This window comes from Thamnophis sirtalis, unplaced genomic scaffold (genome assembly GCF_051295495.1).
Source record: "Thamnophis sirtalis isolate CommonGarterSnake01/CBP01778 unplaced genomic scaffold, rThaSir2_p1.2 scaffold_5, whole genome shotgun sequence".
In the NCBI taxonomy this organism is placed as follows: Eukaryota; Metazoa; Chordata; class Lepidosauria; order Squamata; family Natricidae; genus Thamnophis; species Thamnophis sirtalis.
In genome coordinates this window covers 37,756,536-37,783,360 of record NW_028261385.1, presented here as the reverse complement: position 1 = coordinate 37,783,360, position 26,825 = coordinate 37,756,536, and the positions used below count along the sequence as shown (strand labels likewise).

At 37.2% G+C, this 26,825-nt stretch overlaps 1 protein-coding gene across 3 annotated transcripts in view; it reads right to left on the bottom strand.

Annotated features, from left to right (window-relative positions):
- The window catches only part of RASGRF2 (Ras protein specific guanine nucleotide releasing factor 2), a 106,066-nt gene that overhangs the window by 40,199 nt on the left and 39,042 nt on the right, over positions 1–26,825 (bottom strand). For all 3 annotated transcript variants that reach the window (XM_087715681.1, XM_087715682.1, XM_087715683.1), the window contains exons 7-15: positions 26,559–26,752; positions 25,145–25,254; positions 22,162–22,280; positions 13,253–13,413; positions 11,842–11,908; positions 10,222–10,358; positions 6,627–6,709; positions 5,347–5,595; positions 4,153–4,535 (exon numbers count right to left, since the gene is read on the bottom strand). In XM_087715681.1, the coding sequence (XP_087571807.1) occupies positions 4,153–4,535; positions 5,347–5,595; positions 6,627–6,709; positions 10,222–10,358; positions 11,842–11,908; positions 13,253–13,413; positions 22,162–22,280; positions 25,145–25,254; positions 26,559–26,752 (1,503 nt within the window). The remainder of the gene's footprint in view (positions 1–4,152; positions 4,536–5,346; positions 5,596–6,626; positions 6,710–10,221; positions 10,359–11,841; positions 11,909–13,252; positions 13,414–22,161; positions 22,281–25,144; positions 25,255–26,558; positions 26,753–26,825) is intronic.

Genomic DNA, 26,825 nt, shown 5'->3' with positions numbered 1-26,825 from the left:
ACTCTGGATAACGCACAGTAAGTTTAAAACCAAACTACAATCAAACAATGATCCACCTAATCACAGTCCAAGATCAAGAAAAGCATTTTCAGTTTATCAGTTCAACAATAAACTGGTCAGCAATCAATTAACAGAGCTTGTTAATGTCCCAGTTCAAATACTTGTAAGAACAGTCATATTTTAAGGGACTTACAAAAAATTAAAATGATGGGTTCAACAGATCAGGCATTGCAAAAGAATGCGTGACTTCTTGTTCAGCAAGATGACATTGCTGGACAGAAGGGATGTGGAGCATGATCCTCCTACCAGATTTGGTGGGACAAACAAAAACAATTGAAAACAGGAGGTCCTGCAAGTGACCTAGCCCTATGTTATACAGGGTATTTATAAGCAGTATGTGGCATCCTGCATCAGACTTAGAAGCCCATTGGGAGCTAGTTCAGTATAGGAAGCAGAAGCATACTTTGTGTTTTATGAATTCAATGGGAGACACCAAATATTATCCATACTAGTATCTTTTGGACCATTTGCAATAGATGAGAGGTGAATAAGGTATAAATCACACATCCTTTGCACAGAAGTAATTGGCATCTATTGCAGGTTATTCTGTTTATCAGGGTTAAATTCTGTCTGCAATTCCATTTACTTTGACCATGGGAAATTTCACATTTTGAAGTGTTTCATTATGACTATATAATTGAAATAGAATTTATTTTGCCTTTCCTGATAAATGGGATTATTTTTTTAATAAAAAGGAATATACTTTTTAAAAACTGTAACAGAAAATCCACAATTTGCCAGTGACTGCTTAACTATAGTATGTTTTTTAAATATAAGAACAGAGAAATGATGTAAGAGCAAAGCCTATTCTCTAATTGTAACTTGATAAATGGGAACTCTCTTTGAGAGTTCAAAAAACTGGAAAATGTTTTCATTCAAATTCTGAACTACAGTACATATTTCACAAGGTAGGTTAATACAGTTATTCTGCTTCTAATGTGGTACACTTGAAAAATACAGACTGTAGCCTGGATTTTACTAACTAGAATCTGTAAGAAAAAGGTAATATATATATACTATGCGCTATGTTATATACTAACTTTTGCTGAAAATAATTGCAGGCACATAATTTATAGGTAGTGTTAATGTAACAACCCTAATTGGATCATCATTTCCATTGCTAAGCAAATCAATTTTTAGTTGAAACAACATGTGACTCAGTGGTGGGTTCCGGATCCCGTTGCAACCGTACCGGTTGCAAAGGGGCCTGGTGTCCTCCTCATGAACGCGTGCAGCACACACATGCGTCTTAAATCCAGCGACACCTCTGCAAGCCTCCACGACGCTCCAGCTGTTCAGCGGAGCATCGCGCAGGGGTTGTACATGCCATGCGCATAAGTGCCAAAGGGTTTAAAGACAGATAAGGAACGCGGGCGGGCAGGCGGGCCCTCTGGAGCATCGTACCAGAACAATACCCGGTACTCCGGGCAGGCTCTGGTATGCCCGTACCAGGGCGTACCGTCTGCAACCCACCACTGATGTGACTGCACTTTTTAGCACTGGCAATTTCAGTAATCCTAGTTGCAGTCATTAGGTGAGAACTACACCATTGTTAAGTAAGGACCTCATGCTTCTCCTGCCTTGTGCAAAACTGCCTCCTTCTCAACTGGGCCCAGTAAGATCCCTTTGGCAGGCCCAGCTGGTCTGTCACACACATGCACGTTCATAATAGAAGAACCATTGAAACGTTGGGGGTGGAAACTGTGCAATATTCTCAATGAATAATCCAAGAGGAAAAAATTATATAAGGTGATATGAATAAATAAGTGGGACATGGGACAAAAAATACAGAAAAAGTCACATGGCTGTTTGGAGACCCAAGAATGAATCAGTATGGTGATTGGAGATCTGCTTAGAAAAAAATTGTTTCAAAAACATTATGTATTCATATTTATATATTTCAAAAGAATTAATACAAAACTAAAAGCATGATTGATTTGTTTATATTTAAATAACAAGAGAATCAGTAATACATACATGGCTGCTGAGTTGTTATACATGTTTTAACTGATAAATATGTATCTAATAGTGTCAAGAAGACACCTGGGGGGAAATGAACATAAAATGAAAAAGGAAAGGAAGAAATAAACTAAGAGAGAATAATTAAAAGAAGAAAGAAATATGAAGACATTCCCAAGGGAATGAATGTACAGTGAAAGAGATCCCTCTGAAATGTTACTAAATTCATAGTAATGGACTATTTTACTGTAATGGCAGTGCATAATCCCCATACAATCTCCCCCCCCCCAGTTTCTAGCAGAGAGACAATTTGGCCTAGCGGTTAAAACCTCAAGGTGGAAACTGGGAAACTGGGAATTCTAGTCCCATCTTTGGCACAAAAGTCAGCTGGGTGGCTTCAGGCCAATCACTCTCATTCAGCCCAACCCAACTTATAGGATTGATGTTGTGAGGAAAATAGGAGGGAGGAATATTAATCATGTTCATGCTCTTGAGTTATTTATGAAAATAACACATGTGGGATAAAAATCCATACAGCATACACACCTTTTAAGTAAGCATTAACACACATGACTGACAGTAATGTATTTAGGAAGAACATCTTTAAATTGTCTCAAGAAAAACCTGCATCTGGCTCTGCCTGATAACAATTTTTTTTTCTAGCCTAACTGTAGTTCCTTGCATTGGAAGCAGAAAAGCTTATTTTTCCAATATTGCTTTTTATTTCTTTTCACAGTTACATTTATGTGAAATATTGGTGTCAGAAATCTGGTGGGCAGTATTCAGACAAAAAATCAGCAAAGCCACTTCCACTATTCTACAGTAATCCAGTTAACCACATTAATCATAGTGAGCACTGATTAGCTGCAATATCCAGCACTTTCCCTAAGTTGGTTTCTAGAGACTCTCAAACTTTCAGAGAGCATAAGCATTAGCTGCTGCCTGGATATTGTAAGATTTCTAACCCCTTGGAGGAGTCTTCTTCAAAGACTACATTATAGTTATATAATATAATGAAATAGATAACAGAGTGGTCAATGCCTGGAATGCTCTACCTCACTCCGTTGTTACATCCTCAACCCCCCACAGCTTCAACCATAATCTGTCTATCAATTTCTAAGAGGTCCCTAAAGGGGGCGTGCATAAGCACACAAGCATGCCTTCTGTCCCTGTCCTACTGTCCAGAGGTTGGTATTCAGCAGGTTCTTATCAGTTCTGGAGAACCAGTAGCAGAAATTTTGAGTAGTTTGGAGAACCGGTAAATACCACCTCTGACTGGCCCCGCCCCCATCTATTCTCTGCCTCCCGAGTCCCAGCTGATCAGGAGGAAATAGGGATTTTGCAGTAACCTTCCCCTGGAGTGGAAAGGGAATGGAGATTTTACAGTATCCTTCCCCTGCCACGCTCACCAAGCCATGCCCACCAAGCCACCCCCACAGAACTGGTAGTAAAACAATTTGAATCCCACCACTGCTACTGTCCCCATTTATTTGTACTCATTTCTTTTGTTCATGTCCATGTTTATACTTATACCTGTTATCTTGTACACATTTGACAAACTAAATAAAAAATAAAATAAATGATAGATACGGTAGGTAGGTATGTAGCAGTGGTGGGATTCAAATAATTTAACAACCGGTTCTCTGCCCTAATGACTATCTGGGTAGGTGGGGCTTGGTGGTCATGTGACTGGGTGGGCTTGGCCAACTCAAGGTCACTCAGGTCGATGGGCGCTTCGCCTTAGCTGTTACAATGTAATAAGGGTTAACTGGAGAGGCAGTTTCTGTAAGCAGGTCAATAAAGATTAGGCTAGAAACAACACTACAATGTTTCCTTCCTGCCTTCCTTACCGGATTAGCCCTGTAAAGTGGAAATAAACAAAAGAAGATTTCTTCCAACAATTGGTTCTCTGAACTACTTAGAAAGTTACCAACCAGTTCTCCCGAATAGGTGCGAACTGGCTGAATCCCACCACTGGTAGGTAGGTAGGTAGGTAGGTAGGTAGGTAGGTAGGTAGGTACATAGGTAGGTAGGTAGGTAGGTAGGTAGGTAGGTAGGTAGGTAGGCAGGCAGGCAGGCAGGCAGGCAGGCAGGCAGGCAGGCAGACAGACAGACAGACAGACAGACAAATACCTCTTCGAATACTTCTTCGTAGCTTATTGCAAAGCTCATTGCGTGGATTTTCTGAATTGTCTTCTGAAAAAACAGGGCTTTGCTCTGGAGATGAAGGGCTTTTGCTCAGATCCAGTGGCACTTTTGTTGACATGGGGGGTGATGATGTTCCAGGGCTGTATGTTGAGGTAGGACTGCTAACAGAAGAAGCCGATAGATCTAATGCGCCTATTCTTGAATTTAATGGAGAATTTAATGATAATTTTCTTGTTCTAACAGGTGAAGACGTCCTAGAAAGAGATAAAGGTGGAGGGGAAGAAAACTTGCGGCAGAGGTGTGGTGACTTTGCATCAGCCATATGTTCTCTATTGTTTTGATTAGTAGCAAAAAACAGTTCCAAAGACCTAGAAAACGAATTAAAAAAATGAGAAGTAATTTTACCATGCCAGAACTGCCTTTAAAAAGTAGTTTATAAGAAAATACTATAACCAACATACAACTGGAAACATTCTGGAAATTGAAAAACCCAAGATACAAAACTGATTTCTAATCTGTGATTTCATTAGATAAGAAATCACCATGTGCTGCTAGGAAGATCAACCTCACTGGTTAGGATTTGGGGTTTGTCAAGTATTCTTATCAGCAACAACACAGGTCAGAGAGATTAGAGTAACACATTTATAGGCAGGGCCTGCCTTTGCCAAGGACTTAGTCCAGGATGCCTATCTGGAGAATGTGAGAGCAGAATGTCCGAACTATCTATTACCTGGGTTTTCTTTTAAAAAACACTGTAGGGTAGTAGTTCTGAATACCATGTAGAAAATTTCCAAAACTATAGTCAGTCTTCACTGTACAACCATTCATGTCGTGACTGTTTGAAGTTACAATGGCACTGAAAAAGTGACTTATGCCAAGTTTTCAAACTTATGACTCTTGCATGGTCATGTGATCAACATTCAAACACTTAGTAGCTAGTATATATTTGTGACAGTTGCAGTGTTCCTGGGTCATGTGATCACCATTTGTAACTTTCCCAGCTGGCTTCCAACAAGCAAAGTCATTGAGGGAAACCACATTCACTTAACAAGTGCATCTTGCAGAACAAAAGTGATTTTTGTTCTATCAGACCATGAATACATAATCCACTTTGCAAGATGACTATATAATTATCAACATTTCCATAAATATAATAATAAAAAGTAGAAAACAACTCACCTGACAGGGATGGAGGTGAAAGGCCGTTTGTAAATATCAGACAGTTTTTCTAGTACAACAGTTGCATTAGTAAATATGCGGTAAGTATGTAGGAAAGTATTAAGAAAATCAATACTGAGAAATCTCAAGTCTGTTAATCTTTCCAAGAGGCGTTCAACACTTGCATAACGAATCTGGGGTACTTTGCAGGAGTTCAGAGTTTTGCTGAAGCAGATGTCAATGTCATCTTTATGAAGACGGGCATCAGACCTACATAACATTATTTGAAAAACATTTCAAAAGTTGCTTTGAAAGCCATAGATATTTTTTTTGCAGATTGTCTCTGATATGAAGAAACAAGTTCTGCTTATAATCTTAAGTAGACATTACTTATAAAATCAAAATCATATTTCTGGCCAATGGAATAATCTCATGAGTTCTCGATGGGCCAAATTTACAATGTGCACCATAATGCTTAGGGCGTCCCTTGTTTTGCCTGAAGCCTTCCTGACTTTAAGTTCTTTATTTGAGCTATGCTGGTGCAGTGGTTAGAATGCAGTACTGCAGGCTACTTCTGCTAATTGCAGGCTGCCTGCAATTCAGCAGTTCGAATCTCATTGGCTCAAGGTTGACTCATCCTTCCATCCTTCCAAGGTCAGTAAAATGAGGACCCAGATTGTTGGGGGCAATATAAGCCGCTTAGAGAGGTCTGTAAAACATTGTGAAGCAGTACATAAGTCTAAGTGCTATTGCTATTATTTGAAGTCCTTCAATTTTGAAAAAAAAATATGATGAAAAGAAAAAAAAATCCTAGCCTTTAACATCATTTTTACTTCCCAAAAAAACTACTGGTTTGTAAACCACTGCTTTCTGCAAATATCTCTGATTGGTCAAATAAAAACAAAGGTAAATCTAATTGAAAGTCAACATCCTGGAAGGAGAGCTGATGCATGAATATTTTATTACTGGTCACATCTAAAATAGTAGCTATTTTTCAGGGTTATTTATGAGATATACATGAAATTTTAGCATTCCTGAGCAATAAGATGTAAATCTTGGCACCAGGAAATTCATTTAAAAAGATAGAATGATGATGATGATTCTGAATGGATGGATGGATGGATGGATGGATGGATGGATGGACGGACGGACGGACAGACTGATTGACAATATAATGTAATATATTCCCATGAAATGCAGAATTAACAATTAAATAAAACTGCTAATGTTTATTTAATCTGTATTTGAATGTAAACAAAACTAGGCAGCCATATGTAACATGACAATGAAATTACACTTACTTGATCATATGTGGCACAGTGACTTTGGAATTTTCTTCAAACACTATTGTCATTAAACCATTGCATCGTATGTTGTCAACACACTAGACAAGTTGATAAAAAAACAAATTATAGATTCATTTTTGCTCAATACTATATAACTCAGATCCTACAATTACAGAAAATAAAATTTTATCTGGAACGATTATTTGGTTAGTTGGAAAGATAGAAGAGATTGAAATACCACATTTTTAACATCTTCAGAATCAAAAGTAAACTTTTTACTATTTAAAGTCTTTGAAGTTGCAAATGAATCAGTGTGCTGCAGAAATTAAAATGTTGGAGCAGATTAAGCAAGACCTACATTTATGTCTCTCTTCTACCCCACCCCAAATTGGGTGGCTTTGAGGTGAGCTCTATCTCTTGGCCAATCTGGATAAAGCCTAGAATAACATTCCAGTCAATAAGCAAATGAATGAATAATATTTGGTTGTTCTGAATGTATTTTCCATCTTAAAATGTAATGCTACTGGAAACATTGCAAAACCACAGGTTTTAAATTCCTTTTGCATCAGGTCATTCAATCCAAAGGCACTGAAAACATTAGCTCCTGATTACTGGAAACAACTGATGCCTTGAGGCTTCTGAAATAGCAATCTTCCAGAGTCATAAGATTAAGTTTCAAAAAGTGAGAGTCTGCTGCTAAGGATCTTTCCAGGAGCTGTTGTCAACTGGGCAGGCTCATAATGGATTTGGGAATTAATCAGTTCACTCTTCTGTCTCTCACAGTTTCTGGATTCTATCACCACTCGTTCCATTAATTGCTCTGAGGCAATATAATTTCCATATAATATGAAGGCAACTAGTGGCCTTTCTGAGCGCTGCAACATATTCATTGATGGATTCACCCTCCTTCTGGTTACGAATATTAAATTTGTGTCTTCGGACATTTTTAGACTGGGAGCGTAGTGTGTCCTCAGCCTCTGTTGTAGCACTGACCAAGCAACCGATTGGAGTGGTGTTGGCTTGGACAAGTCCTTTGCTGTCTCGAACACCTCTCGTCCACAGTAGCTCAGGAACATGTTTTTCTTCCGGCCTTCAGGAAGACCCATGAGGTTATTGGCTTCAAGGAAGCAGTCAAACCTCAGCATGTAGCATTCCCAGTGCTCGGTGACTGGATTGTAATGGAGTCGGTGGGGCGTGCATAGGCATCTTGTGTCCCTGAGCGCATTTGAATATGCCACTCAAAGATGGCTGCTCGATGCTGCGCCGAGCTCCGGCCTGGATTTACTTGCTGGATTGTTGTGCTCTTTTTGATTTGCCTAGTTGCTTTCCAATCCCATCCTCGCCGCCAGTGTTAGATCGGGTAAAGGAAAAGCACACTCAGACGTAGGCAACAACAGCTCTTTATTAACTCTGAGACAACTATGTACAATCCAGCAAAGGTTCAGTTTGATAGCAGCCCTTTTATAGGGAGCTGTCAGACCCTTCACCCAATCAGGTTGAATCTCTGTTCCCACCGGAACAGAGGACCTTGGTGTAAACCATTGTAAATGATTCTGGTATCTAACACCAACAGAATTGCTTCTCTGGAACCAGCTTTGGAGGCTCTGTATGGACAGGCTGTGAGAATGACCTGGAACTTTGGGTTGCTTTTGGGGAGTGAAACATGAAGAGGTATCCTGAAGAAGGGAGTGATGAAAGAATGTTCCATTGAGAGGATGAGAAGGCTTAACCATGAGTCACTGAGAGCTCTCAGAGGTTCTGTGATGCTTTTCTAGATATGCACATTTTATTGTTTTAACTTTTTTATTACATGAAACAGTCAAATGGAGTCAGACATTTTTTAACTCTATAAAATAAATAAATAATATTTTTCTGCTATTGTTTCTAATAAAATAAAATAGTTGGGAGGAAATAGTCAACTCTATTTCATTTCTTCAAAATTAGTATGCAGAAGGTAAACAAGGACATATGCAGTAGCCCTGTGGCCTCAAAGAGCTTTGCCCTTTAATTTAAGTCCCATTAAATAACAGGCAAAATTTAATTTGCAATTAAACATTTAATTGCATAATATACCAATTAGCTGCAATTGAAATCATATTACCAGTGTACAGAGAAAAAAATAAATGCTACTTTGTTGGTTTTTCCTTTACTATCAGATAAACTCAGATTAACTGAGCTGATCTTCAGCAATTAGTATAAATTTTGCAACTTTAACTATAAAAAATATTGTTTTTGTAGCAGCATCATGAAATATGTATTGGCAGATGTGAGTATAATCTGTATTACATCTATGAACTATTTCTGTCCAGTTCTTGGCACTTCTGTACAAAATCTTCTATACTACTTAAAACATATGTAAACATATACGGCATCTAGTACAGTATAATCTTGCATAGTGACTCTTCAAATCTACTGTCCCATTCTCTTATTTTCATTGCCAAAACTTATTTATTTTTAACTATTTTACAATTAACACAATGGATCCAAGCAATCAAAAACATAAACCTGGTACAGTTTGTAACATGAGATCAAAAATAAAGGCCATTCCAGAATATCCAGATTTGGCCACTTTCAATTCTCTTCAATCTTAAATTCAATTTTCTTTTGAAACTTTTTTCTACGTGCAGGAAGAGTTCCAAGCAGGTGAAAATGTGCAGATACAATAGATTTTTAAAGAATTCTGGAAAAGGAAAGTAATGACATCTGTGTGCCATGTGCATAAAGACTAAAGACAGCTTTTTCCAACCTAGTACCCTTCCAACTGAATTGTCAGTCAGCAAAGCGGTTCACAGTTCTAATGTATCTGGGGAGCTTTACATTGTAAAAGGCTGGGCGAAGCTATTAAATAAAATAAAAAAGATCTTTGTGTGAAAACAGTCCATAGGAAAATTGGAACTTGTTTTTTTTCATGGCATTTAAAAACCAACAACTGAAACTTAAGAAAATCTTATTTTATGTCACATTCCTCTTGTATCACCTGTACTTTAAAAAAAAAATCTTTAAACTCTTAGGCTGGGAACCAGTAGCAGGCCCAAAGTCACTTGGCTTCACAGATGAATAACTATTTAAATGAGGGCTTTCCCACTCAAAGCACAAGACACTAGCTGCTATGTCAGTTGGGGCATGGGAGCCTAGTAGGGACGCAGTGGCCTAGTGGGTAAGACATGCAGCTTGTCGACTGGAAGGTTGGCAGTTTGAGACCTAGGCAGCATGGGATGAGCTCCCATTCTTCTCTCAGCTGCTGCCAACCTAGCAGTTCAAAAGCATGCAAATGCAAGTTGATAAATAGGTATCACTTTGGTGGAAAGTTATCAGTGTTCTATGTGCTTTGGTGTATAGTCATGCCGGCCACATGACCCCGGAAGTGTCTTTGGATAATGCTGGCTGCTTTGGCTAGGAAACAGAGATGAGCACCACCCCCTAGAGTTAGACATGGTTGGACATGGGAAACTTTTACTTTTACCTGCTATGTCAGCATGCCACTCATTCACAAACACTGTATTCAAAGAAATATTCTGTTAATTCATAAATTTTATAATGAGCTCTAAGACAACATTAATGTGCTGATTGAATTATGCAGTATTCCTTCCCCCCGCCCCAAACTGCTTACCTGACTAATGTCACTGGTCCATGCTGCTTTTTCCTGCCGCGAAGGAGCTAAAAGGACTACCGTAAATGGAGGTGCACCTGCGGGATCTACCACAATCTTGAAGTCAAGGTGCCCAAATACTTGCCCAGAACCTTTTGCTTCATGATTGAAAGAGAAACAGAATTGGGGCAGTTACAGGTTGAAATGCAGAGCCTAGATTACATCACAGTGCAGAGACAATTGCTTTCCATAGTGATGCGTAGATATCGCCAAAATGTAAAGTACAAATTTTGTATCTTTGACCAGTGATGTTTTTAAACATTGCAGACTCATGCAAATGTAAAATATTTTTGGCTCGGAGAATTTATAATTAAACAAATGAAAAATTATGTTATGTGTTCCAGTTAAAACTTATTCACTTAAGGCAAAAATATGTACAACTGACTATGTTATGGCACTATAGCATTGACTTTTCATTGGCAAAACACCCAATTCAGAGCCTACTCTGAGCTAATAGTAGAGAAAGTAAAATAGAGGTACAAACTGTAGTAATTTTTATGCCAGCATTATTATTTCTAAACCTTAATTTTAAAATTAAAATAAAAGTACAGAATATTCCTTTCCTAAGTAATTATTTTTAAAATGTAAGATCTGGCAAGGTGTTTCCTTCAAGGTGATTCTTTCCATGAAGTAAAGTCATGTAGTAGGTCCTAGAAAATGTGTCTTCTCTGTCACATTATTACTACTACTATACATTACACAGTATTACTGCCTGCCCTGATGGCACAGTAGTTTCAATTCAGTATTGCAGGCTAACTCTGCACACAGCCTGGAGTTCAATCCTGACAGGGCTCAACCTTCCATCCTTCCAAGGTTGATAAAATGAGAACCCAGATTGTTGGGCGCAATATGCTTATATTGTAAAGCTTCCAGAGAATGCTGTAAAGCACTATGAGGCAATATATAAGCACAAGTGCTATTGATATTGCTATTCTCTAACCACAAGGTCCGCAGCCCTATTGACTTCCATAATGTATTCAAAGTCTTGGCTTGGAGGGCTTAGACTAGTGTATTGGATGATTTCATCCTGAAATGACTTAAATAGAATAAGTTGTGGTTTAGCATCTATTATCCTAAATTCTATTGTTTTGTGTGCTTTATTATGGGTTGTTCTGCTTTTAACAATATGTAAGCAGCCCAAAATTTATTGATTTATGAAACAAATGTATATGGCCATCCAACTCACACATGGTATCCTGGATGACATATAACAATAAAAAGTCGCAATTGAAAACCCCCAAACCTTTCCACCTCCTCATATGTATAGAGTTAGACAAATAGACAGATTTCTTGGCATGATTTTGGAGATGGATTGCCATTTCCCATCTGCCCATGATTGAGAAACAGCGACCGGCCACCTGGCTGAATTATGCTTAAGGCACGACTAGAATTCAGAGTCTCAGTTTGGTATAATGATAAATAAATCAACACATATATATGTACATCTTTTATTTCTTGAATTAGAATTTCTATTAGTAAACTCTCTCTGTCTATATTAATATTTCATTAAGCAAAAAAAAAAAGAATGCTGTTTTTTAAAGAACATTTTACAGTTCCATAAAACAATTTGATAGAACTTACATTCATCATCATTCATCTCAGTTTCCTCAAACAGTGTGCATTCTATTAATGAAAGAACGCCTCCTGCCTGGAGACATAAGGTACAATCCATGAATACAAATCTAAAGTAAACCTCATTCAACATACTTGGACAAGCATCCTCTTCATGTGTGTGTGTGAGAAAGGGTGGGGGAGATGGAGATGGAGATGGAAAGCCTTCAAGTAAGTCTCAGCTCCTGACAACTTACTGGACAAGTCCCTGCACTCTGTCTAGCAACATTTTGAGAAACAGTGGCCCAAAGTCACCTAGTTGGCTTCATACCTAAAGGGGGACTAGACAGGATGATTCTATACTGTACATGGTATAATGTATTATTCCAATAATTAGATGAGTTTCTTAAATTAAGTATTATTATTTCTAGCAAAGAATGTGGAAATGCATAACCTATTTTTACAATTAAAACAATTCTGTGTTATCCCAGTTCAACTGAAAATAATTTTACTGATAAGATTAATAACATGAAGCACTCAACTGCAGTATTTCAATACAGCAGAAGCAATATAAGCAATATATTTAAATAGAAAATTACAACACGCCTATTTTTAAATATCTGAATATGTTACTATTATAATTCCAGAAATATTTGCAATATAAAGCTGTACTAGAAATTCTGTATTATATTTAAATGTTCCATAAAATAATTGAAAAAAACTTGTCAAAACCAGAATGATGTCAGGCCCAGCCCTGACAAAGAAAAATCCAATGGAGTCCAATCCTTTATCTACTTACACTCAATTGACAGAACTTGCCAAGGTATAAAACGTATCACTCTCTACCTGAATAAATATATCCTGAGAGGATTCTAGGGTATGGCAGTCTCTTAATGTGGGCTTCTCTCTGATGGAATATACCTTCCTTCCTTGGAACCTCTGTGCTGACAACCCTCCCCTCCACTGCTTCTCCATGTGCTCAATCCATCACAAATAATGAAAACACAAAATGTAACATTAAAAGCAGAAAGGTGGTCAGAGAAAATCATTGAGGGAACAAGCAGAATTTCAGTGCCAGGTGGTAATTTCAAATGGTTCTGCTGGAGGATATTTAGCTTAGGAAGGCAGAGATGTGGAAATGCATGAAAATCCATCTGATTCTTTGGAAAATTTTAATTATTTTCTGAACTATACACTCAGTTTATAATATTTATTTTAAAAACAATTAAAATAAATGAATTTTGGTCTTGGAATTATACAGATAAAACAAACCATCATATATAAATACAAAAAGTCCCCTTAAATATGTTAATATTATAACTGGAAGCTCTTCCTTTTGCAAAGATTTATATTATTTTACTGTAATTAATCAGTTATATATTTTACTATATGTTCTACAATTCACTATTCTAGTCATAGTTTTTGTTACAAAAGTATGTACCTTAAGTAGATGCAACTTTCCTCCAGAGCTCCTGGTACAAATTAAAAAGTGTTTTGTAAATAGAAAACATTGCCTTTCTCCTTCTTTTTTCAAAGACAATGATCCCAGGCGAACTTTACTAAGTTTTCCTCTCTCAACTGATGGGACTTGAATAAGAGTTCCTGGTAAGTAGAAAAGCAAGTAGTACTCTGTAAACATCTAATGCACATAAATAATACTTACTGTTTATGCTTTACAATAAATTCAGTGTCATATAACTGTAGCCAACTAAATAACAAATTTAGATGACCATCTAAATAAGGGCTGACAAACTCATCACGGCAGCATCACATGACGTATCGGGACTTTTTCGCCTTTGCTAAACCGGTCGTGGGCGAAATCAACATGTGACGCACCTGGCCTGCGAGCCGCGAGTTTGACAGCCCTGATCTAAATATTATTTCCATAAAATATTTGGCTGCAATCGTGAAATCAATGTTATCAAATGTAATAATGCACAAGATTGTATTATATTCATTATACATAACCACAACATGAAACCCAATAACAGTAACAGTCCAGTAACAAAACTTACCTTGTCCTTTACTGAGGACAATTTTTTCTTATAATATATAAAGCTCATTTACCAAACAATGGATGGACAAAAAACATAATATACCTTCCTTTAAGCATCCTTAACCAATTAATAGTGGCTGAGTATTCTGAAAGTTGTAATGCCAATGTATTTGGAGAGCAGCATATTAAAAGAGTGCTAACACACTGTGACTAATTAATACATATTTTAATACATTTTTAAAAGGGTTTTAAGTCACAAGTTTAACCAGCATAGAAGCAAAAGCAGAACAGAAGAGGAAAAAGTCTGGATTTGCAAATAGAAGTCTACCAATGTGATCAGGATTTCATTCTTAAATATTGAAGTATGTATTGTAAGGTTAGGGTATAAGATTGTGCATATAATTGGATACACACTTACTAGTCCTTTCCTTAATTCTGTATTACGCTGCATTTTTCTATTTTCAGAGTTTATTGGTTTCTGCTGCATACTCTACTGCCTGGAAATAGTTGCATTCTGGTTTTATAATTGTGTTACATAATTTGTATTATTATATTTATTTTGTAAACTGATACAACATTTTATATTTAAACATTAAACAAACTTAAATAAAACAAAGAGTATGGATGGCTAAAGAAGTATAAATGTTAATCCCAATTTATTGTCACAATGCTATAAAAAGGGTAATTTGGTTAAGTGCCAAGACAGATTTATTCCAGGCATTATGTAAACTTCAGGATTAATTGAAGATTAAAACCCAGGTCTCTCAATCTAAGACCATATCCAGTATACCACTGTGTTCAAATCCTGAATTAAACATCTTCAAAATGTGGTTTGCTTGGGTTTAGAAATATACCCATTCATGGATTATTCTAACAAATAAATAAGGCAATTATTGTGTGCTCAATAAACCAAGAATAAAAAACATAGCTTATGTTACTGAAAACCTATCTCTAAACTATTAAATAGATGCAAAGACATAATCCTTATGTGAGATTAAATATACCTGAGATAAAGTTCAATTACATACTTAACATATTCATTCATTGTAATGTAATTCCACTGAAGTTTATAGCACTTTCATCCAAGTTAATTAGGTTTACTTAGAATTGGAAATAGCATTCTTTTAAGTATACAACACTGAGATATTATTTTAAATATAGAAAGCAAACAAAAAATTGAATTACGAGTATTCAATTCAATTTAATTCAATTTATTGAGTTTGTATGCCGCCCTATTCCCGAGAGACTCAGGGCGGCTCACAATAAAAAAGGGAGGGGATACAAAAAATAAAATAAAAACAACAATTTTAAATTCTACAACATTGTAGGATTTACTTTTTAAGTGGCTGTGACAATACAATATTGGTGATTTTTTTTTTGTAACAGTACAGAATTCTAAAAATATGAGTCAATGTGAGTAATACAATACACTAAATGCAATTTTGCTATACTATGGTTTATTGAATTTCATATTTTCAGACAAATAAATCAAACTCAGCCAAGACAATATACATCTTTGTGGCATCTATTTAAACAAAATGCTGGATCCCGACAAATACATTCATATAAAGACAATTACGAAAGTATTTTAATGTGGACACCAACCCTATAATGTAAAAATATGTTCTTTCTATACAATAGGTCACAATTTGCAAGAAACCAACTGATCTTTTAAAGAAGATTCAGTATAACAGTAAAATTCAGAGGAATAGATCCCACAAAATCTTTTTCAAGAATCCCATTTAAATCAGGTCCTTAATGAAACTTGATTGGAAATAAACATATTTTGATACTTTCCAAGTTACTGTGTTTATGTGTGAGAGAGAAAGAGAAGGAAAGGGAAGATAGCAAAGATTACCAGTGTAGTTTAATAGTTAAGGTTCTGAACTAGCAGTTGGGAGATCCAAATTCCAGTTTTCCCTTAGTCACAGAAACCAACTGGGCAGTGGTGAGATTCAGCTAGTTCGCATCTATTCGGGAGAACCAGTTGTTAACTTTCTGAGCAGTTCGGAGAACCGGTTCTTGGAAGAAATCTCATTTTGTTTTTTTCCACTTTACAGAGCTAATTCTATAAGGAAGGCAGGAAGGAAACATTTGGGTGTTGTTTCTAACCTAATCTTTATTTCCCTGCTTACAGAAACTGCCTCTCCGGTTAACCCTTATTACATTGTAACAGCTAAGGCGAAGCGCCCATCGACATGAGTGACGTTGAGTTGGCCACATCCACCCAGTCACATGACCACTGAGCCGCACCTAACCAGCTGGTCATTAGGGCAAAGAACCGGTGATTAAATTATTTGAATCCCACCACTGTGCCTGGGTAACTTTGTGTCAGTCACTCTCTCAGCCCCAGACTAGGAAATCAAAAAAATCTGTTTACCAACACACACTTGATGAATGTAGTAGATTCTAGTCCATAACATTTAATGAAGAAATCTTCCTGCTCTGGATTGATTTGGGATTACAACAATAATAATTATAATATATTGTGTGTAAATGCATAGGCACAAAAGTAAATAGGCATTGAATACATATTAATGCACAATAATATAATATAATTAATACACAGCATTAAGAGTAATATGCATTAGCATAGCTCTACAAGGGTTAGTGATTTAAAATTTTAAAAAATCAATTGCCTTTTTGTAGTCTACATACAATAGAGCATTTTTAGCTTTAAATGTTTTAAACATAATCCCCTCACAAACATAAAAATCAATAAACTTATTTAATTCCATGCTATCAGAAATATTTCCCAAGAACACAGCTATCCAAAACTGAGTAGATATAGATTTGATAAGGATGCTTTCTGATAAAATCCTGGAAATGTATTAATAATAGTAACAGTGAATCGTGTGCTTCTTCCATGCAGCGATGTTGACAGACTCTACTTACCAAGGAAAACAGGTGGGCATGGAATGTTGCAAGTACATCAGATGGTTGAAGAAGAAGAAAGGACATTGGAAGAATATCTGAAGGATTTGAAGGATGCACAGAAGCTAGTATACCAAGAAGGCCTAATGAGCATGGGAGAAACCAAACTGTCTACAAGAAGTCTACAAGAAAGACCAAATGAAGAACAGAAAGAAGCATGAGACAACAAAGCATTATATGGCCAGTATATTAAAAAAAATAGCAGGGAAAACAAGACCTGGCAATGGTTAAAAGCCAGAAATTTGAATAAAGGGACAAGGACTTAATTCTGGATGAACAAGACCAAGCATACAAAACCAGAATTGAGAAGACAGCAACAGATAGCAAATGACGTCATTACAGAGAAGCAGAAGAAACAGTGAATAATCTGATTAGCTACTGCGAGAAGATTGTCTAGATTGACTACCAACAACGGTATGACAAAGTAGCAACAATGGTACATTGGAAGATTTGTAAGAAATAAAACTTGCCTGCAAGAAAGAACTGCCAACACCATAAAATAGAAAAAGTAATATAAAATAAAGCAAATAAAGTGCCCTGGGACTTTAGAATTCAGACAAACAGACACCAGCTACCTAACATCCCAAACTTAACAATTGTTAACAAGAAAGACAAAAAAAGTATGAATAGTGAATATGGCAATACCTGGAGACAGCAGAATAGAAGAGAAAGAATTGAGGGGGGGGAAACAAAATACAAACATATGCAAATAGAATAAAATGACTAGGGCGAAAAAAAGGTAGAAATAGTAATAGGTGCTTTGGGTGCAATGCCAAAACAAACGGAGCACCACTTAAACACCATCAGCACTGACAAATTCACCACCAGTCAATTGCAAAATGCAGCTTTACTTGGAACAGCTTACATCCTATGATGGTATCTGTAATGCCACCAAATATTCATATCTGCCTATTCCAGATCTTCTGGAAGGACCCAATAGGACAGGGGTGTCAAACTCAAGGCGCACATCCCGAATCCGGCCTGCAGGGTGCTTAGATCTGGCTCACAGGACAAGCCTGGAAATATCAAAGGATCAACCCATGGTGCCGGCTAAAAACAGGCCACAGTGAGGCCTCAGCCATTTTTGGCCGGCAGAGTCAGCAGGAAGCCATGGAGGCTGAAATGGGCCACAGGGAGACTGCGTGAGGCCCCACAGCCCATTTTCAACTGCCAGATATTTCTAGGCTGATCCCATAGGCAGGAAGCAGAGTGCTACATGAGGCAGAGGCACTCATGGCACGTTTTGGCCAGCAGAGTGCTACAGGAGGCAGCATCTTCTTCACCCTCTCTTTAGTAGCATCTGCCAACTAGAACTAGGTACCCTCCAAGACCTGGATGACAGTTGTTCAGAAGAGCCAAAAATATCTGGCTCTTCACCTGGGTCTTTGATGAGAGAGTGTGAGCCCCCTTGTATCACTAAAATTATCTTTTATCTTAATCTTTTACCTGTGATTGATTTAATTTTAATTTTAAAATTTTTGATTATCGTGAGCCACCATGGGTCATTGAGAATTGGATCAATTTTATAAATTGTTGCTACCGTATTTTCCGGCGTATAAGACGACTGGGTGTAAAAGACGACCCCCTATTTTTCCTGATGCGGGTGAGGAGTGGGGGGAGGGATGGTCTTACACAAAGCCTTTTGCAGCGGAAGCCATGAAGTGGGTCTCCCGAGACCACCTTATTAAACCTAGGTGTTGGGTCTCTGGTGAAGAACTTACGCCAGAAATAAAAGGCTGGTAGTGCCACGAGTCCCTTCATTGTTTCAATTTAGGGGCTGAAAAAAAGAGAGCACTGCCCCCACCCAAAGGAACATTGTTTGCTGAGGCAAAAAAGGTGAACGGGACGGGATTGCGGGGTAAATGTTTAATCACCCGGGTTCAGGCTGCTCTGGAAGTAGAAGATGACCAGCAGCAAGGAGCCCAAGCAAGTGGCCAAGACCATGCGGTACACCCTGCTTTTCTTGATCTTCATCCCTGCGCTGCATCCCCCAGGATCAGAGCTTGGAAGAAGTTCAAGAAAATCGTGAGGAGCGACGCCAGCTCCTCATGGCCAGGTTTGTACAGCTCTGCTCCAAGCGGCTGGCAGCCCAGCTCAACCGCTTCCATCTCCTCTTGGCTCGCAAGCCCAAAAGCTCCCCTGGACCCAGGGGAGAAACCTCTTCATCGGATAGGACCATACAAAGTAAGCAGGCCGGAGAGTGAGCATTGAAAGAGCGAGAGGAGAATGTGCTTTTCCTCAGTAAAACTCTTCCTTTGGGTGTCACCCCCTGTGTATTTTTTCTCCCCCGATATCTTTGAGAGGGGGAAACCAAAGAAAAAGTTTAGGATGTGCGACTGGCCAGGAAAGCAGAAAGACGGATACCCCCCCCCCTCCATCTTCCTGTCCTGTGGATCAATCTGACTGAAGAGGAGAGTCACAATACACAGGCAAAGTCACACCGGGCTTGTATAACGTTTGTTTTCAGGTGGCGGGTTTGGAAGCCTGGCTTCATTATTTTTTTACATTCTTTTTAATGCTGGAGTCCGGACTTCAGGATGAAGGAAGAAGGGCTAGACTGTTCCTGAGCATGCAAAGAGTCTCTTTTAAAGGCAACTGAATAGCTACGCATCTGGTAATTAGTTTGGGAAAATAATCTTATCCGGTAAGATGGAACCGGTAAGTTTCAGCTCACCATATACCAGCGTATAAGATGACCCCCTGATTTTTGGAATGATTTTAATAGGCTAAAAGTTGTACAGCAATATTAAGTCCTCTTCTAAGCTGTTTCAGAGATAGTAACAAAGATTGATAGAGTGTTGGACAGACAGTTTTTAGAGACATTCTGGAAAAATAGTCAGTTCATTTATGCTTTGCTCCTATACAAAAGAGTCAAGCCCCATAGCACCTGGGGACTCTACATGACTTTAATCTCTACATTATGGAATTGAGACTATTTGTGCCAGAAAGTAAATCTCCCTTTGTCTGGAACAACTGTTTTGAATGCAAAGTGGGGGGGGGAATGCAACTTGAGCTTGTGCCAAATGTCCACTATGGCCATGCCCACCCCAACCATGCCTACCCTGGCCACACCTACACCCAGCCACCCATGTCCCACCCCCGGCCCTCTAAGGTCAAACACAACCCTGAGCAGCCCTCAATGAAATCAAGTTTGACACCACTGCAATAAGCAAACAAAAATACCAAATCCAGTCTGAAGATCTGGCTGTCTATGTGATGAATCATATATTGTTTGTACATATATAGGCACAAACGTAAACTGGCAGTGAACACATATTAATACACCAAATGTAATATGATTAATACACAGCATTAAGACTCACAGATATTAACATAGTTCTATGATTACCCATGATTAGTTGTTTAACATTAATAAAATTCACTTGCCCTTTTGTAATCCACAAACAACAAAATGTTTTTTTTTAGTTTTGAATATTTCAAGCATAATCCCCTCACAAACAAAAAAGATCAAGAGGTCATCAATACACTTATTGAATTCCACACTGCCAGAAATATTTCCCAAGAATGCAGTCATCCAAAACAGAGTAGCAAACATATATAAAATAAGGATGTTTTGTATTAAACCTTGAAAGTTTTAAAAAGTAATTCATATAGATCATTGACAAATACTAAAAAACTCTGCCAAGGTACCACAGGAAAATTTTGATAGTATTATAACATAAAACCTGCAAACTGGCATTTAATTAGAATTATTTTATTTATATTATTCATCTTGTAGAACAAGTTCCTTTTCCATACTTCGTAAGTGAAAGTCTTCATCATAAAAATATTAAGTATGTGAATGAATCCTAATACTAAAATATTTTTTTATATTTATGTCAGTGCCATGACTCAAACTTTTCTGTTTCATAGCTATTTCATTTTCAAATCATGGGCAGAAAATACAAGGAAAACACAGATTTGAAGAAATTACTTTAATACTAATATTTAGAAGTTGTGTGGATGGAAACAGGATTATTTAAAACACTGGCACCTTAACATCAAATTTTAGATGTCTAAAATTATTACAGTCACTCACAGTTTCCTTTTTTCCTGTATTCCCTGGAAGAACATATTAATCTAAATCTATTTTCTATACTACTGTTTGGAGAATTATTTTCTACTACAATTATCTGGAATTTTTATATAAACTTGGAAAACTGTGTTAGCTTTCTGTAGAAATTCTCTTTGGGGAAAAAAAGTATCCAATCAAATATATCTATAAAATTTCCTATTTGAGTTGTTCTGCAATGCATTTCCCGCTGGGCAATTTAAACATTTTCTCCATCTCCACTGCCAAGCTCACAAACAATGAACTCCTTTGGAATGTGGAGACATTAAATCAACAGCTTATATCCAGTGTTGGAATCTGTTTTTCAAAGAAAACATTCCATTAGAGATGGGCAAATAGCCTTGGGGTCTCTTAAAGCAAACCATTAGACTGTGGCCATCATTTTATTCTATAAAATACAAACACAAAGCAACTATACATTGCTTCAGCATTTTCTATAGCATGAATGGGATGTGTAATAAACAAGTTAAAATGATTGCTCCTCTCCATGATTTCAGCTAGCCAGATACATCTTCCACTAGTATTTCTGTTCTATTCTCTGCTTAAAAGTTGCCTTGTAATTCCTTAAAGGATTCTACCCAATTTTTATACTTCTACCACCACTTCTTTACAGGAACAGTAGCAGAATCACATAAGAAGGAGAATTTGGAGAATTAACTACACAATTAGCATATATGATAACAGTTCACGCCAGAATTATGTAAATAATGTTCTAGAACATTTGACAAGCTTCCACAAGGACTATAGAGAGGTCTTCCAATTGGCAGAACCGAAGCATATCAGCAGATATTTCACTTATGATTTTAAAAATCTGCCACTATAAATGATTTCAATATTAGAAGAAATCAAATGATATCTGTGTGAGCTGTTCTAGAAGTACAAATGAAAAATGGGAACAACAAACAGCTATTTTCATTCCTCACAATCGCTCCACCATTTGACAAAGCTTCAAGTACTTCAAGTTTCTCCTGCGCTTTTGCCCGAATGTTGGCATCATTTGGGAGTGCAACATTTATCGGCCAGACAGAACTATTTTCCATGGTGCTGGAGAGAATTTCTGGTCCACTGAAGATGATAGTCCGGTTATTGTTTATGTGACTTTCCCATGGGTGCTTTATTATTATAGTGCTGTTTTTCATGTCTCCTGAAAAAAAAACAGCACAGAGGTGGGGCTCAACAGCAGCCCAGAAATTACAAATATATAGATGTGCAGATGTAAAAAACAAATATTTTGCATCTTATACTTCCCAGTGATGCCAACATGAATTCTTTTGTTTTCAATTTCATTTTTCCTTCATATTCTATAACTGCGTAGTCAATACATGAATGTTAAATTCATTGGTCTTACCTTGTCGTATAAAAGTCTGGCTGGTGTCCAATAATATGTCACAGCCTTCTACTATCATTCTTTCTATTGCCAGATTTTTCCGTATATTTTCTGTATCACTCACTTCATCATGCATTATTCTATTGCAAATGAAAGAGCAAAAAAAAATCCAATTATCTAGTTATGAATTTATAAAGCAAGAATAGCTTGGGTAAACTTTATGGACATCATAAGACTTTCTTTGTGCATCATAAATGTTTGTTTGGTCAAAGTAGAATGCTTTTCTTGACAGAGTTTGTCTGTCATTTTCCCTGACTATCAAATCAAGATCTCCTCCATACTAGTATGCTGAATAGTTAATTGCCTCTTCCCTTAGCAGTTGCTGTTCCTGTTTTTCAAGCTATTTTACTTTGAAACATCCCTTAACAAATTCCTCCAACTGGGGAACAATTTAAAACACATTTTTCATTTATTATGCCAACATGGGAGGAGGGGTTTCTCTCATTAAACAGCCCCAACCAATAAGAATAAGAATAGTTTGGGTCAGATATCTGTTGCCCTTGCTGGATAAGATTGCAATTCACCTGGGTAAATGGAAATATTTCTTTAGATTCTTATGCTCTCCAGAACATGCTTTAAGCTGTGGGGAATTTGAGGGCTGGATTTCCTTTGGGGAGATGGATAGACAGATCACGGGTATCAGAGAGCAAAAAATATATGACAGGAGTCATAAGGAAGTTCTTCAGAACCTTCAGCCTTGACCCTGGACCAAACTGCTAATGATCAATCAATCAATCAATCAATCAATCAATCAATCTCTCTCCCTCCTCCCGCCCTCCCCAATAAATTGTTGAGAATGATAATATAAAGACTATACAGAATGGCTTTGACAGAGATTGGGAAGATCTGTTACCAAGGCAGCAAACAGATACGTATGGTTTAAGCCCATAGAAAGATAAAGATTTATGAAAATGCCTAAAGCAATTGTCCTCCCTCCAACTCACATGAAGATAAAAGAGGGAGAAGAGGATACACATTCAGAAACTTGCTAGTTTCTATTACTATATTTATTCTAATAAAAGTAATTCTACACTGCATCTGTTTCTTGATCTGATCTATATTGTAGGGCTGATGTACAAGAATTAGTTGGCAATTCTGAAACTGGTGTGTTTTTAGTGTCCACATTTAGGGGCAGGACAGTTTGGAAAAAATTAGTTCATGAACTGTTTTGCAACTATGGACACATCCCAGCAATGTTAAGTTTAAATCAAACATTAGATTTTGTGTTCAAAGCATTTGGCTTGTTATTTGAAGAAAAGATGACATTCTAATTTTGTCATGGCCTGAGGCAGCATGACCAGGTACTTTTTGGATCCAGATGGATTCCAGTAGGCACTTATTAGTTTTTTCAGCAATCTGGCAGATAGTTCCATTAAGTGCTACTTTTAAATCTGGAATTCAGGGCAACCAGGGTCATACCTTTGATGTTCTCAGCAGCCTCTTACTATTTGGCACTTTTGTGGAGCTCTTAGTTTTACTGGAAAGGTTCCCGGAGATGAAATGGCAAGATAAATGCCTAGCATTCCAGTGGAAGAAGGTTCCAAATATATCTCATATACCCGTAAGAGCTCACATTCAACTCTACACGTTGGCAGTAAAAGCATCAGAGCTTTAGTAATTGCTGCTCTTACTGCATTGATGGGATATACCCTCGTGGTCTACTTTAAAGTTACCCACTTCTAGTTGGAGAAAAATAGATAAAACTATCTGTCCCCCTGACCGTTGTTCAACCTTCATCATGTGCCCATCTTTCTGTTTGGGGGTAAAGTAATTGGCAAGGAAGTGGGATGTCAGTTGCAACATATCCCAGAAAAAGCAAATTATTTGAACCCCTTTCAGTTTGATTAGACCTGGGCACAGGATGAAATTTGCACTGATCCAACTTGTAGAGCTTTTTGTCATGGCCTAGATAGTAATGCAGCTCTCTCGTTACTTTTTTCTTGGTGGTATACAATACCCTCTATAATGGTATACCTCTAGGCTATCTACAAGTTTCAGAGAAAATTATTTGCCATGTTTCTCCTCCATCCTAAGTGAGCCATTCCAGACAGGAACAAAAGAGAGGTCAAAACAGTAGGTGTTCTGTTATGGTATCCCCCTGCTTTTCATAATTTATCTGAAATTGCCAGGAGAGAACATCCATTTGTCAGGATGAAGTATCTTAAGTATATTGAAGACACTAAATTATACAGTTCCAGGTAAAGATGGAGATATTGACCTGTGTGAATATGGATGTGATAAAATAAATTTAATTGAACGCTGGAAGGCTAAGTTATTTTTTTTTTTCAAAAACTGATTTTAAGTATTAGAGATTGTAGGGTGGATTACTACAATGTTCTTTGCATGTGACATGAGCTTTTAGGGACTACTTGGAAACTATGGTATTATTGGGTAAAAACCATATAACTATATTTCAGTAGGTCTATAAGCCTGCATTGGTTAGGTACATTTCAAATGCTAATTTAATGTATCAAGCCTCCATGACTTGGCTCCTAAGTATGTCCAGAACTGCCTCTTTGGAGAAAACCCAATCTGTCCTATAAATTAATCCCATAAACTAATATTGAAATGTCCTCCATTTTGAGATATTCAAGGGAATGGCAACAGCATTTCTCCACTGCAGGTCTTTCACTTTCAAATATTCTCCTCCCAGAAGGTTAGTTAGTATATTCTCCAATGGAGAGTTATTAAGAGTGCTGTTTTGTAGAATCTTTAACCTGGAATAGTCTCTAATGGGTTCAACACCAATGAGATTTTTTTACACACACATATATATACACACAGTATCTCAATGTTGAATATGTTTTGATTGTTGTGTCTTTATAGGTATTACTTTGAGCTGCTAGTCTTTTGGAAGATGGCATTATAAAAACATAAATATACCTGATTTTACATTTTAAACTTCTGTTCTACATTTATATATGAGAGCAAAAAGCAGTCAAACCTTGAAAGTTCTTCCAGTTTAGATTTAGCAAACTCAAGGCTTTTCCTTTCCACATGTTCATGTGGCGTGTGAGCTAGAAGTTCATGAAGGGTGATAATATATCTAGGAATCTAAGGGATTGAAAATATAGGTCAGCAATGCATATTAAATGTATAATTAATTATGACATGGTATGTTTACCATCTTGGATCTCCTTACAATATCATCAATACAATCTAAAAAAAATAGCATTTCCTATTTCAAAAATCAGTCACAGAATTATGCCGCCTGCAGGGCTCATTGAGTCTACTGAATCCTTGGTTCAGTACAGGAGTCTTCAGAGTCCCCAAAATTACTTAAAATAGATACACCAATTCAGTGAGAGTAATATGAACATAGCGTGCATCTGTTTCTGATGATAGCTAAATCTTAAATTGAATCAGTTTTTTTTCTCCCCGAAAGTCATCCAAAGTGAAACAGATTAATCTTTAATCTTTGACCTGGCTTCAGATATGTGTAGAGTATCAGGGCAGCTATTAAAGCTCTAATAAGCTGCTTTAGGGGAGTTGCTGCTTTCATTAACTATTCTGAGGGCAGCTGTCACATAGGAAAAATAAAGGTTGCTTCACTTAAATTGCTGGGGTGGGGGGAAGGAAAGCTATTCCCCAATGAAATTGTAGTGACAGGTTTTCTTGACAGGGATGAACTCCCTCCATTCCAGCTGTTTTTACCAAAATGAACCTTTATTTTTCTCCTCCTAAGTGATTATTTGACAGCTGCCACTGTTAGTCTTAAAGCCTGCGCTAGGACTTTGGCAACAGATTTTTCATGAACTAATAACAGTAGCTGCCATATAATTATTTGAAGTGGAATCATCTGTAGCTGCAGAAACCTACAGCAAGTTCTAAATGCATGCTGCAATGGGCATAGTACATCAGCAGAAGTATTTTGAAACCTTTTTATCTAACTATCCAGGACCAGTGTGCCTATTTCTCTTATTTGAGCCTAACAATCCTTTTTAACCAGAGTCCCATGGCATCAACAGCATATGCAGTTTTCATTCTCTAAGAGGATTGCTACTTTCATGCATACTAGTTGTGCTTTAGTATCATTCCTGCAGTGTGATTATGCCATTTGGGTATCCTCCCAAATATTTTAATTTTCATAGATGAAAACTGAATATAATGTAAAAATACATAACTGCAAAATTATGAATGGAAAATAATAAACAACAAAATACTAATGCTTATGTAATTCTGACCAATACAAAAGATTGTAATACAGAATCTTTCTCTATTGAATGAAATCAAAAGACTCATTCTATAGCAATTTTCTTCAGTTTAGCCACTCTTTCTAACAACATTATTTGGGAAAGATTAATTGAGAGCAAAAATCATGAGGATAATGATAAAAATGATGCAAGCAATAAAATTACCTGAAACATAGGGTAGGTAAGAAATGTTTCAAGCATTCTGCCCTCACATGCAGTGTTGGATTCGTATTGCTTTAAGAGTTTGTCAAAATCTCTGTTCTGCTTGCAGTTTGCCAGCACCTGTAGGCTATACTGGTGATTTCTAACAAATTCTTGATATATATTCAGCATTGGTAAAAGAATATCAAATAAATCAGCTATAAAGACAAAAAATTGATTTTTGCAGTCATTCCTTTTTCTTCACAGAAATAAAAAGTCTAAACCACATTA